General features: G+C 49.5%; 1 protein-coding gene across 11 annotated transcripts in view; it reads right to left on the bottom strand.

Moving 5' to 3' along the window:
- The window catches only part of CLIP1 (CAP-Gly domain containing linker protein 1), an 81,248-nt gene that overhangs the window by 14,822 nt on the left and 52,948 nt on the right, over nt 1–13,478 (bottom strand). For 6 of the 11 annotated variants that reach the window (XM_058656951.1, XM_058656948.1, XM_058656950.1 and 3 more), the window contains 4 exons: nt 9,603–11,852; nt 8,406–8,522; nt 5,429–5,535; nt 378–498 (listed from right to left, as the gene is read on the bottom strand). In XM_058656951.1, coding sequence (XP_058512934.1) covers nt 378–498; nt 5,429–5,535; nt 8,406–8,522; nt 9,603–11,852 — 2,595 coding nt within the window. The remainder of the gene's footprint in view (nt 1–377; nt 499–5,428; nt 5,536–8,405; nt 8,523–9,602; nt 11,853–13,478) is intronic. The other 5 variants (XM_058656957.1, XM_058656954.1, XM_058656958.1 and 2 more) reach the window with 1 other exon arrangement.

Here is a 13,478-nt window from a genome sequence, read left to right as displayed (position 1 = left end):
AGAATCTTTTTTTTCCAAAACCAGTTTTTGAAGACCCAAAAGACCAAACCAAAAGAACTTGAAAGAAAATACAGTTTTGAAATCGAAGCGTCACAGGGAGAAGAGGCGGCCCCTTCCTGATTAATATTGAAGTGGGGCCGCCGGGCAAAGCTCTTGTCGCTGCCAATGTCCCAAGCCCACGATCCTTTCCTCCCTGAGGAATTGTCAATCCCCTCCTGCCCGAAACCCCAGGGCAACACACATGGAAACTGGGGTGGGGGTGGTGCCCGGCGTGGGTTCCTCTGGATCCTGTTGGGGACGACCGGCCATGGTTCCCAGGAGCCTCCCAGCGGACTCCCAGCAGCCCGCACAGAGCGGCAGAGCTGGCACCCACTGACCTTCTGGTGGCTTGTGACTTCGTCCCTGCTTCTCCCCAGCTCCTCGGCAAGTTTGACGTTCTCCTCTTGCAGTGCTGAGAGCTGCTGGGACTTCTGAGCTGCTGCCTGCCTCAGGGTTTCTCTGCAAGGACAGTGAGTGCAAGGTTACCATGGAAACGAGGCAGGCAAAGAAACTGTGGGAGACAACCAGCTTCACAGCACCAGGGGAAAATATATCTGGGTCACGTGCCCGCCGGGAGCCACGATAACAGGAGGGGCTGAATGGCTGGGACCCCTCAGCTGAGAGCTGTCGCCCACAATGATTGCATTAAAGAAAAAAACTGATAAACACCATGCCCACTCTCCTACCACCTACACTGACCTGATACGTAAAAGGAAATTTTGTTATAAAATGACTCACAAGATGGTCAGTATAGTCCTGCTGTCCCAGGAGTATGTCTATTAGATAATAGCTAACGTCATCTAACGGGCTGCCAAGATCCTCTGTTCCAACTGCACATATCATAATCTGGTTTTCTCTCGCAGAAATAAAACGCCAACGGTCCCATTTACCAATAGCTGCCACAGTTAAGCCCTGAGGGGAATCTGGATGTATTTTTACAATAACCACAGGTTAAATTCCCAAAGGGAATGATTTTCTAGTTAGATAACAGGTGTCTTGTTTTGATAGTATAATAATAATTTACAATTAAAAGCATATAGAAATATAATAGAGCCTGTTAACCTGTACTGTGAATATCAGCACTTGAAAAGGGACAGGGAAGATCTCTCCAGACATCTCCCCATTATCCCTGTCCTCTGTCTGAATCTGCAGGGCACCTGGGCAGGGGAGTTTGGTCTTAACTACGGCCGATTTTGATGCATTTCTGAGTTTTGAAGGATCCTGGTGCTGCACAAACTCCTCAGCGAGCTGTCCTACGTGGCTGGATTCTGGAAGCAGTCATCTGGGTATGAATCCATCCGTTGATTCATGAACACATCTATCTTCAGCTTCGACTGTCTAACGGGTGGCAGTGCTTGGCATCTTCAATGCTTTCAATTCTTATGTCGGCATCAACCTCTAATACCACACTGGTATGACCTTGTGAATTGGGGGCAGAAGTCTTGATGAAGCAGCTCTTAGAATACTGTCTGAAGCTTTTTACAGAGCTGTTTATTTAGCAAGTGAAGACAATTAGAGAAAAAATTCTGGTCTCAAGTGTTTAGTCATTCAAAGGCATCATATGGATGCTGGTTCAAGATCCGCTGCTCCACTTTTGATCCAGTTCCCTACGAATGCACTTGGGAAAGCAGCAGGGGATGAGCCAAGTACTTGGGGCCCTGTACCCATGTGAGAGACCAGAGGAAGCTCCTGGCTTCAGCCTGGCTGACGTCAAGCCGTTGTGGCCATTTGGCGAGTGAACCAGTAGATGGAAGATCTCTGTGTCACTCTCTAACTACACTTCAAATACTTAAAAACTTTTTATTTTCACTTGTAAAGTTCAAGTCTTTAATTTACATTAAGATCTTGTACTGGCCTAAAGAAAAATGTTTAATGTCTGAAAATCTACAAACTGCTTTCAACGTTTTCTTATTTAATCCTCCAAACAGAAGGTAAATGTGATGACCTACGTTCTAAGCTGAGAAACCTGAAGCTCACAGAAGCAGGAGAAGCTGACCCACACCGCAAGGCCAGCCCAGCAGCAGCTGACCCACATCGCACAGCCAGCCCAGCAGCAGCCCCATACCGCACAGCCAGCCCAGCAGCAGCTGACCCACACCGCACGGCCAGCCCAGCAGCAGCAGAACTGCAGTGACGGCGGGGCAGCAGCCACCATGCCCCACTATGAGAACACTTTTCGGCTTTTCTAAGTAGCTTTCATGTCATGCACTTCCTAGGGGAGAGGTTTCTTGCAGCCCCAATTCTGAAAATACTCAAGGAGTGAGTCTAAAAATAGCTACAAAAATATATCTAATGATTTCTAAAGAAGCTATTTTTTTTCTATATGAGAGCACATCTTAAACAGTAGAAACTAAAATAAACATTTTAATATTGACGTATACATGTTTTACCAATAAATCCATCATAAATGTATTATGATAGATGCAAGGATACTTTCAAAGATCTGTGGGGGAAAAATGGAATTAAAAGACAAGTCTATTTTGGTGGGAATTTTTTTTTAAATCCATATAGTCTTTTCAATAATATGCATTTTCATGCTTCTTAAAGACCCTTGTCTTCCTGGATTTCAAAGGTCTTGGCACCAGAATAAACTTATCTTTTAGGTCCATCTTCCATGAACGTTCTGAGGTACACTTGTATATTCTAAACGTCATTACTGCACCAGGTAATTAACTAAATATAAAAATTAGTTTGGGCCTGCCACGATGGTTCAGTGCCAATTCCCGCTGCTCCACTTCGCATCCAGCTCTAGGCTTGTGGCCTAGGAAAGTAGGAGAGGACAGCTCAAAGCCTTGGGACCCTGCACCTGCAAGGAAGAAGCTCCTGGCTTCAGAGCGGCTCAGCTCCGGCCATTGCAGCTACTTGGGGACTAAACCAGCAGATGCAAGATCTTCCTCTTTGTCTTTCCTCTCTGTAAACGTGATATGCCTTTCCAATAAAAATAAATACTTGGGCCCGGTGGCGTGGCCTAGCAGCTAAAGTCCTCGCCTTGAACGCACCGGGATCCCATATGGGCACCGGTTCTAATCCCGGCAGCTCCACTTCCCATCCAGCTCTCTGCTTGTGGCCTGGGAAAGCAGTCGAGGACGGCCCAAAGTGCTTTGGGACCCTGCACCCGTGAGGGAGACCTGGAGGAGGTTCCTGGTTCCCGGCTTCGGATCGGTGCGCACCGGCCCGTTGCGGCTCACTTGGGGAGTGAAACATCGGACGGAGGATCTTCCTCTCTGTCTCTCCTCCTCTCTGTATATCTGACTTTGTAATAAAAATAAATCTTTAAAAATAAATAAATAGGGCTTGGCAGCGTGGCCTGGTGGCTGGGGTCCTCGCCTTGATCCCATGTGGCCGCTGGTTCTAATCCCGGCAGCTCCACTTCCTCTCTATCTCTCCTCCTCTCAGTATATCTGACTTTGTAATAAAAATAAAATAAATCTAAAAAAAAAAAAAATAAATAAATAAATAAATAAATAAATAGTTGAGGAAAATTGAATGGCTTACATTGCTTTTCCTGAGAGCTAAAATGATACGTCCGTGAGAAAAGCCTTTCATTATCACTCTCCACTGAACATGGAAGCTGACTGGCCGAAGTGTGGAGTTCCCAGAGGAGCTCAAAGGAAAATAACAGTTGTCCAGGGTGAAAAGCAGGATGCCCTGCGGGCTGGGGTCCTAGACCCCTCTGGCCGGCCCCCTCGTTACCTAGCGTGGCCCAGAGGGCTGAGAAGCGGGGCTATGACAGTGGGAGGCTGGCTAGGGGATGTTGTGCCACTCGCATGCTCCCTCACCAGCTGCCTGTGTAACACAAATGAACTCGAGTCAACTCAGTGTCCGCAACGGCTGAGCTGAGCAAAGCTACTTGTGTCATGGAGACAAGAAATCCTGCCAGTACTTGAACACCCCTCCACAGACACACGAATGTAAGTGAATGCTGAATGCAAGCGCCAGAATGAGTTTCTCTCTCTCAGGGACCCCTTCTTTATCCATATTATTTGGCTTTCAGAGGCCACAGAGATCTAAACCTCTCCTCTCTGACATACCCACAACTGAAAATCTACAAACGTAAATGAACTGCTGTAATTCAGGCAGATGTTGGGAAGGGAATGGAGCACCAACTTTGCGAGCTGTCCACTCGCCAGGGGAGCGGTTCAGATGCCTTTGACCTTGGGAGAGATTTGGGAGAGCTTTGGGAGAGTCTTGAAGAACTGGGCACACAGCAGTTCCAGCCATGCTTGAGCAACTCCGCGTGCTGAGGTGATACCCTGGGGACAGGAAGCTGCTTCTCCCCGAATCTCACTGACTCGCTGCTTTGCAATCAGAAACAAACAACACAAACCCTTGAAGGGCAGAACTGCACATGACTCGCTTCTGTGTCCTGAGCTTAACTGGATCCAGTTAGACTTCAGTGTCCACCAGGTTAACTGGCTTAGCATTGTCAAGCTCATGCACCGCGGGTATCAGAATAAAAGACCTACTAAGGTCTACACTGTAACCATCCTTTAAAATGCCTGATACATAACTATCTCCAGCAACTAAAATAACTAAACATGGAAGGCAGAGGCACATGTCAGCATCAACAGAGAATGAACAGCCCACCTGCCTAAAAAAACAGGAAGCAAGCTGTTGGGCAACCTTAACAAAAATGAAGCCTCTCCAGAAGATTCCACACTTATTCCCATGCCACCAAAACAGTGAAGGGTGCCAGTGCGGTGCGGTGAGGTGAACCACCGCCATCCTCCCACATCAGAGGGCCAGGGTGAATCCTGGCTGTGCTCCTGGGCTTCCATGCCAGCTCCCTGCTAATAGCCTGGCAAAAGCAGTGGACAACAACTCAAGCAGCTGGGCACCTGCCACCCATGTGGGAGGGCCAGACAGAATGACTGGCTCCTGGCTTCAGACTGGCCCAGCCTCAGCCATTGTGGCCATCTGGGAAGTAAACCACTGGAGAGAAGATTCTTCCTCTCTCTTCCCCTCTCTGTCACCCTTTCAAAGAAAGCAAGATATTGGAAAAACCTTGACCACAACACTGGTTTTCACCCTACAGACACAATTTGGAGGGATTTATTACACCAGGGTCTACCACTTCTGAGGGAAGAGACTGGCCGTGCAGCCCACATGTGGCCTGGAGCCTCTGGCTCACCTTGCACCTCCCCAAGGCTTTACAACCACCTTGTACCCAGGCGTTGCTCAGCAGCTCCTGCCTAAGGTGGCTCATTCTGACACTTCAACTTGGCTGGAGCTCCAGGTGTCCCCTGGGGCTACCTCTGTGGCATACAACAGAGAGGGGAGAAGAAGGGTGGTTAGGAAATGTTACTTTATGATCTGTTAGAAAAAAACTAGCATTGCTTTCACTTGTGCAATCCGAAACAACTTCCAAGGCTCGAAGGAAACAACTTACATTTCTCTCCTAAATTCTTCCATTTTCTGGTTCTCTACAGTCAGAAGTTCCTTTGACTTGTTGAGCTCTTCCATATTTTTCAGGTTGTTTTCTTTAAGTGTGTCCAACTTAAAGACCAAGAGAAAAAAACTTAATGAGATCATCTCATTTTCCAGTGATATGGCTGGGCAAATTATTCACAAAAATGTGTATTAAAAAGATCAATGAAATCAGTCACTTGTGTGAAAACAAAGTTATCAGGATGAAGAGATTACAAAAGAAAGGCCATAATGAACTGTAACCCTCATGCTCACAGCTGTGTCACTTCCCATGGACCTGGTTGAAGCATCAAACTAAATTGCTATAAAAATGAAAACTAAGGCTCTCTTTCATCTTACACACAATGTTCATTATTTATCACGGAAACTGTTCTCCAAGCATGATTCATCATAAAAACAAAGAATAGGCAATTAATGACATCAGCAAAGCTCATTTGCAACAAAACAAAATTCCCTTTCCATCCTCAAAGATTAGTAATTTAGCATAGAACATCAGTAAAGATTTGCATGAGTCTTCATTTCAAAACATGTTGACTTCAACCAGAGAATTTGTTGATTTGGAAAAGACTGAGTTGTCTGAACTATGAAGAGGGAAAAAGCCATGAATGTAATGAGGTTAGAGGGTACCCACACAGAATCCAATCCCCTGCCTAAGAACACAGCCAGCTTCCGGCCTGGGCCCTGGGGTGAAAGCCAGGCACAGTGCATGAGTCTGCAGGGTTGTCCGTGGGACCCTGAGGGGCAGAGTTCCCACCAAGGCTGGAACTACGCGAGGGCGGGCAGGAGTGGAGGGTAGGGGTGGGGAGCAGGGAGCCCTGGGCCAGTGCTGGCCTCTCTGCGCCTCATGTACTTGTCTCCTGCAGCCAGAAAAGGGAGCAGTGTCCTTCCTGTTGCTGGTCACCTGATCTGCAAAATGTCCTGCTACTTCTGATGCTACCACTTTCTTTTAATGGTCTAACACATCAGATGCACAGAACTAGTAAGCTGTCACCACAAGAAGCCCAAGAAATGGCTAATTCTGACTTGTAGTCTAGTTACAAAGGGATTTAGGGTCAGTGGCCTGGCATGGGAGTACAGTGGCTATAGTCTTTACCTGGCATGTGCCAGCATCCCACAGGGGCACTGGTTCACATCCAGACTGCTCCACTTCCCTTCCAGCTCCCTGCTTGTGGCCTGGGAAAGCAGTCGAGGGCGGACCAAAGCCTTGGGACCCTGCACCTGTGTGGGAGACCAGGAAGAAGCTCCTGGCTCCTGGCTTCGGCTCAGCTCTGACTGTTGTGGCCACTTAGGGAGTGAACCAGCAGATGGAAGATCTTTGTCTCTCTGTAAATCTGACTTTCCAATAAAAATAAATAAATCTTACAAACAAAAAAAAAATAGGGCCTGGCATAGTAGCCTAGAAGCTAAAGTCCTCACTTGCACATCTGGGATCCCATATGGGTGCCAGTTCTAATCCCGGTGGCCCTGCTTCCCATCCAGCTCCCTGCTTGTGGCCTGGGAAAGCAGTCAAGGACGGCCCAAAGCCTTGGGACCCTGCACCCGTGTGGGAGACCTGGAAGAGCTCCTGGCTTCGGATTGGCCTAGCACTGGCCGTTAGGGCCACTGGGGAGTGAATCATTGGATGGAAGATCTTCCTCTCTGTCTCTTCTCTCTCTGAATATCTGACTTTCCAATAAAAATAAATAAATATACAAAAATAAACAACAAACAAACAAAAAACAGTTCCAGGGAATAAGTTACTGTAAGACACAATTTTCCCCGAGTCCATTCCAAAGATTAGAGACTTCTATAATCTTTGGTTGCTTCAGCTCCAATTTAGGTTAGGATCTGTGATTTTTTTTTTTAATGCTTTCATGTTTTTAGGCATCTCTTGAACTTATCAGCTCCCATGAAATACTCCTTTCAAGATGTTATTTATATACCCAATACTCAAATATTCATGTCTTTCCTCTACATTTTGTTGACTGGCCTTCCACAACAAGGAGGCCTCCTTTTCAAGTGACTATTCAATTTGGCCACTCCTTCCCTTGTTTCAGGTCCTTGATACTTTTTCTGCTTCTCACTTTCAGGTCTCATGGAACTGTGCATAGCCATCTTGGCTACAGGTTTCCAAGGAAAGGGAGCGCTGGTGGGGCAAGCCTGGGGTGCAGCAGACAACGCCTGGGGTACTCACATCCCATATCCACTACCACTTCTAGCTCCCTGCTGATGTGCACCCTGGGAGGCAGCCAGCAGGTGACAGCAAGGACTTGGGTCGCTGTCACCCACTTGGGAAACCTGGATTGAGTTGTGGGCTCCTGGCTTCAGACTGGCCCAGCCCCAACTGCAGCAGGCATCTGGGCAGTGAATCGGCAGATGGAAGCTCTCTACCTCTCAACTAAAATAAAAGTTTAAAAATATGGCATGACTTGGGAGGTGGGAACAACCAGGAGAAACCTACTTGTGGATGGAGTCATAACATCTTGATGCCATAAATCTGTCTCCACTTCAAAAGATAACACAGAAGGGAACTGGCATTGAATTAAGCCAAGAAAACACCTGCAACAGGCACAGGGCTAGGAACAGAACCCTGGATCAAAGCAGGCAGACACCTGAGGGGGGACGTGTGTGCTGCAACACGAAGGCTACCAGAACTGGCAGCTGCCAGGAGGGCACCCTCTCACTAGTGCTGTCAATGAAAGGCCACCTCCGAGGGCCACGCTGGAGTCTCCCTCAAAGTGCAAAGGTTGCTCCTACCAAATCATTGATGAAGTAACAGGCTTTATTCAATATTATCCCAGCTCTGGTGTACATTCAACTCTTACAAACACAGATCAAACCTGTGGAAGGCCACGCTTCAAAAAAAAAAAATAATAATAAACCATCCTGAGTTAGTGATCAAGCATTCCATGGAGCTGATAAGTGGTTCTTTGTACAAAAAGCCACTGAAATCTGATTACTTCATTCTGCAGTTTTGCATTGGTCTGCTTGGTGTCCTCCAGCGAGGCCAGCGTTTCCGTCTTCTCTTTGGTCATCTGTTCCATTATCTGCAGGGTGTCTTCTGTTACCTGTGTCGCCTAAACATGAGAGAACACCGTGAGAGGCTGACACCCACACACCCTGCTGGGCGGGGCTCAGCCCATGCCCGCCGGGCACCCTCCACAATCTGTGTGGGTGAGGGGGCACAAGGCAGGACCACACACTCACCGACCCGCTGAGGGACCGGCTGAGCACGTCACCAGAGGGCTTTCCTCTCCAGCAGGACATCGGGTCAGGCCCTTGCCATGCCAGCTTTCCACGAGCCATGACATCTGCTGTGCACCTATTTTCTAGGCCCTTCTAAACCTACGTCTTCCAGTCAAAGTCCCCCCGCACTGACCATTCCTGCTTCCAGGGCCAAGAGACCCCATGAGGGGCTAAGGAAGAAATCCCATACTTGCTTATTTTCTCTTTCTTCTATTTATTCTGAGTTTAAAATACTAGTCCTGCTGCTTCAAAATTGGAACTTCTGGAATTATTTGGAATTTAGGCTGAGATTTAAAAAAAAAAGGAATAAAAACTGGTGAGTTACAACATACGGCTTGACTGCTTCATGAGAAGTTGTGGATAATGAAATGTAAACACAATTGTGAGTAAAAATGATATATGCGTATGGAGACAAATTTTTAGGTGCTAAATAAAAAATAATTTAAAAAGTCAACTTCCATTTGGTCTAACGCTAATGGGAGCAGTTCCCAACCACACCTTCCCTAGTTCCAGCCACGGGGGTGTCAGGGGAGCCACAGTACAACAGTGAAGAAGCCAAACAGAAGACACTGCGTGACTAAGCTACATGCCCGCTTCACTGTGGCTCTCAGTCTTAAGAGTCACAGCAAACTTGTCCCACAATGGTCCGCCTTAAATTAAAAACTAAATCCTTATTTATTCCTAATTGGCAATTTTTTTTTCAAAATGGGGAGGAGATTTCAACAGCTAGATGCTTCGTAGAGAACCGCCTGTTCAGAGTGCAATGAGCAGCGGGAAGCTCATGAGCTGCTGATTTCAAGGGGTGGACTTTCCCAAGCGGAAGGGAAGACAAGCGCTCTAAAGCAGCAGAGTTAGTGGCTCCGGGGTTAGTAAGGAGTGCGGGCGCTCGCGACCTGAACCTCTCCCTTTACCGTGAACGGCTGCAGCGTCTCGAGCTCTCTAAGTTTAAGGCTCAGCTTGCTCTTGTCCTTCCTCAAGGTGCGGTTCTCTGCCTGCGCCTCGAGGAGCTTGGCTGAGATGTGGCTGTTGGTCTTGGCCAGCTGGCTGAGCTCCTTCTGAAGGACGAAGTAGCTGTCCTCTAGCGTCTCCTTCTCCTTGAGGAGCTCGGCCTGCCTCAGCATCAGCTCCCTCCGCTCGGCCAGCAGGCTCTGGTTGTCTCGAGCCACCTGGGCTCTTTCTGCCACGGTCACCTCATGGTTTAGCCGCAGGTCTTCCAGGATCTTGGTGAGGCAGCTGTGCAGTTCCTGGAGCTCTGACTTGGACTTGGACAAAGTGGTGAAGTCGCTTTTCAGCGTCTCTATGTTTGCGGCGAGCTGAGAGGTCTCGGCGCTCAAGAGCTCCTTCTCCTTGATGATCTCAGCCACCTTCTGCTCGGCCTGGGCCTTGTCCTGCAACAGCACAAACTTCTCAGCCTGCAGCTCCTCAGTGCACGCCCTCAGCCCGGCCGACTCCTGCTCCAGCAGCACCAGGCGCCCATGCAGCTTGCTGCTTTCGCACAGAGCCGTCTCGCTCTCCTTGGCCCTGGCCTCCTGCTCCAACAGCAGGGATTGTTGCAGTGCGTGGATCTGCTCGGTGAGCTTCTGACACTCGTCCTGCAGGTTCAGGCCGTCCCGCAGCAGCACGCTCTTCTCGCAGCAGCACGCCTTCAGCTCCGCGTCCAGACGCTCCCTGGCCTGCAGCATGTCGCCACGCTCCTTCTCCAGGCCCCTCGCGGCCTCCTGGGCCTCCTGCAGCAGCAGGGAGAGGTCGCGCTTGCTCGAGGCCAGCTCCTGGTTCTCCCTCTTCCTCTCGAGAAGCTCCTCCTTCAGCGCGTCCACGCTAGCCAGCAGCTTCATCTTCTCGTGCACCGCGAGCCTTCTGTGGGCCGACTCCTGCTCGTATTTCCTCTTCAGGTCTCCGATGGCTTTGATGGAAGTCTCTCTCTCTGCGAGTAGATCGCCATTTTGCTTCTCCAGGGCCGATTTGTCCTTCAAGAGGCCTTCCTGCTGCTTCTTCAGCCTGGTCAGCTTCTGGCACGCCAGCTCCTTCTCGGACGCCAGGCGGGCGATCTTGTCGCTCAGGCTCACCTCGGTGTGGGCGGCCTCTTCCGAGCGTCCGCCGAGCCGCTCGCTCAGGAGCTCCCCCTCCTCGGCCAGCAGCCGTCTCTCAGAGGCCGCCAGGGGCTCCTTCTCCTGCAGGGGCTGGGTGCACTCGGAGCCCGTGATGGCCCGACTGGTCTTGATCTCCTCCAGGAGCTTGGTGAGGCTGGTGTTGCTGGCCTGCAGCTGCCGGGTCTCCAGCTCGGCCTTCCTCAGGGCTTCGCCAGCGCAGTCTAGCTGGGCGCGCAGCTCGGCAGCCTCGGCACTGAGCAGCTCCTTGACCCGGACGGCGGCTTCCAGGCTGGCGCTGAGCTTCTCCCGGCCTTGGAGCAGCGCATCCTTCTCCACCTGCAGGTCCCTGTTGCTCTGCAGCAGGCTGTCCCGCTCCTCCTGCAAGGTGAGGCACATGCTGTCGAGGCCTGACTGCCTCTCCAGGACTGATCTCTTCTCATTTGTGAGGTCTTCAATCTCCTGAACCAAGGCCTTCTGGTCCCTGGCCAGCTCCTCGTAGGAGCTCTGCAGTTTCTGAATCACGTCATCCTTGTCTTTCGTCAAGGCCAGGTTCTCGGTCATCAGCTTCCGGACCTGCCCCTCCAGGCGGTCTGTCCCTTCCTGACCCCTCTTGGACTCAGCCAGCAGAGTGTCGTGGCTGAGCTGGAGCTCTCGCACGAGCACCTCCAGGCCCGCCCTGGCGGCCTGCAGAGAGTCATTCTCCACGCTCATCTTCAACACTTCTTCCCGGGCGGCACTGACTTCTTTGATCAATTTCTCTTGTTCCACAGCCAGAGCCTCTTTGTCAAGACACTCCTGCTGGTAGGACTTCTCGGCATCTTGCTTTGCTTCCAAGACCTTTTCCTTCTCGGAGCTGAGAGCTTCGTTTGCTGACCACAGCTGCTGCTGATCTTCCTGTAGCAAAGCTATTTTGGCCTCCATTTCTACGAGCCTTGATAAAAGCGAGCCTTTTTCTAACTTTAAAGCATTGCCCTCCTGAGCAAGAAGCTGCTTCTCTGACTTCAGGCCCCTCAGCTCCTCTGACATTAGTTCAATTTCTTTTTTGGCTGATGTTAACAAATAAGTTAGCGACTACAGAGACAAAAGGTGGAAAGAATGGAAACGGAAAAATGAAATCAAGCAAACGCAAGCCCAGCCTAAATTGTAACACTTAGCATTTTCTACAGTAAACATCAAAGAGCTGTCTGAGAAACTAGATCACCAGAGCCCAGGCAGGCAGCACAGCAGCAACTTAGCACTATAATTTATGAGACTACCTTTTCTAAAAAATTATTACTTATTCTAAAGGCAGAGCTCCAGAGCTCCAGAGCTCCAAAGAGAGAGAGAGAAACATGTTCCATTACTGCTTCATTCCCCAAAGGGTTTGCAGGCCTGTCCCGAAAACAGAAACCTCTTCCAGATCTCCCAGATGGGTGCAAGGGCCCAGGGGTGTGAGGCATCTCTTGCTGTTTGCCCAAGGGATCTGGATCAGAACTGGCACCCATGGGAAATGCCAGCACTGCAGTTGGCAGCTTTACTAAATGTGCTCCAGCGCCAGCCCCAAGATTACCTCTGATAGCTACTGAAAATATAATTCTGATATTAGGGTGTAAGACTCTCTGGCCACATCAATTACCCAATCATTTCATTCATAGATTTCCAGAAAAAGTTTTAAAAGTACAATTCAAAAATTTGCAAGAGGGCCCAGAGCAGTTGCCTAGCAGCTCAGGTCCTCGCCTTGTATGTGCCGGGATCCCATTTGGGCGCCAGTTCTAATCCCAGGGGCCCCGCTTCCCATCCAGCTCCCTCCTTGGGACCTGGGAAGGCAGTCGAGGGCGGCCCAAAGCCTTGGGACCCTGCACCCACATTGGAGACCGGAAGAAGCTCCTGGCTCCTGGCTTCAGATCAGCTTAGCTCTGGCCATCGCAACCACCTGGGGAGTGAACCAGTAGATAGAAGATCTTTCTCTCTGTTGCTCCTTCTCTCTGTATATCTGACTTTCGAATAAAAATAAATAAATCTTAAAATAATAATAATAATAGCAATAATACGGGCCAGCATTTTGACGCAGTGGCTTATGCTGCCGCCTGCAGTGTCAGTGGTCCCGAGAGCCCAGTCTGAGTCCCTCCTATCCCACTTGTGATCCAGCTCCCTGCAAATAGCCTGGGAAAAGCAGCGCAGGATGACCCCAGTGTCTGGACCCTCACCCACAGGGGAGACCCGGATGGAGCTCCTGGCTCCTGGCTCAAGTCTGGCCCAGTGCTGGCCACTGCAGCCATTTGGAGTAACCCAAGGATGGAAGATCCCTCTCTGCAACTCCAACTTTCAAAATAAGTAAGTAGGTCTTAAAAAAAATACAAAATACACACCAATTTCTAGGCTTTGTGGACTCAAGTGAATAATTATTTTAAACTAAGTAAGAATTTATAGACCTCAGTGCCTGCATAGGGACTAGCTGAGCTTTCTACAATGGTGTTAATTTTTTTATCTGTGCTGTCCCAGGGAATCCCGAGTATTTGAAAAGTGGTGAGTGCAGAATTTTAACTTCATTCAACGTTTAGTCTGAAATGGCCTCACGTGGCCAGCGGCTATTGTAATGGACAGTACAGCTCTAGAACGTGGCCTCCTGAACTCAGAAGCTGGGGGTTCTGAGGGTCCCATGGGTCTCCTGAGACTGGGCATCAGCTCTGACGGCTACACAGGACAGGCCTGCTGGGA

This window comes from Ochotona princeps, chromosome 29 (genome assembly GCF_030435755.1).
Source record: "Ochotona princeps isolate mOchPri1 chromosome 29, mOchPri1.hap1, whole genome shotgun sequence".
Lineage (NCBI taxonomy): Eukaryota > Metazoa > Chordata > Mammalia > Lagomorpha > Ochotonidae > Ochotona > Ochotona princeps.
Note: the sequence above shows the minus strand (reverse complement) of the source record. Positions and strands in the feature narration are given on the sequence as shown.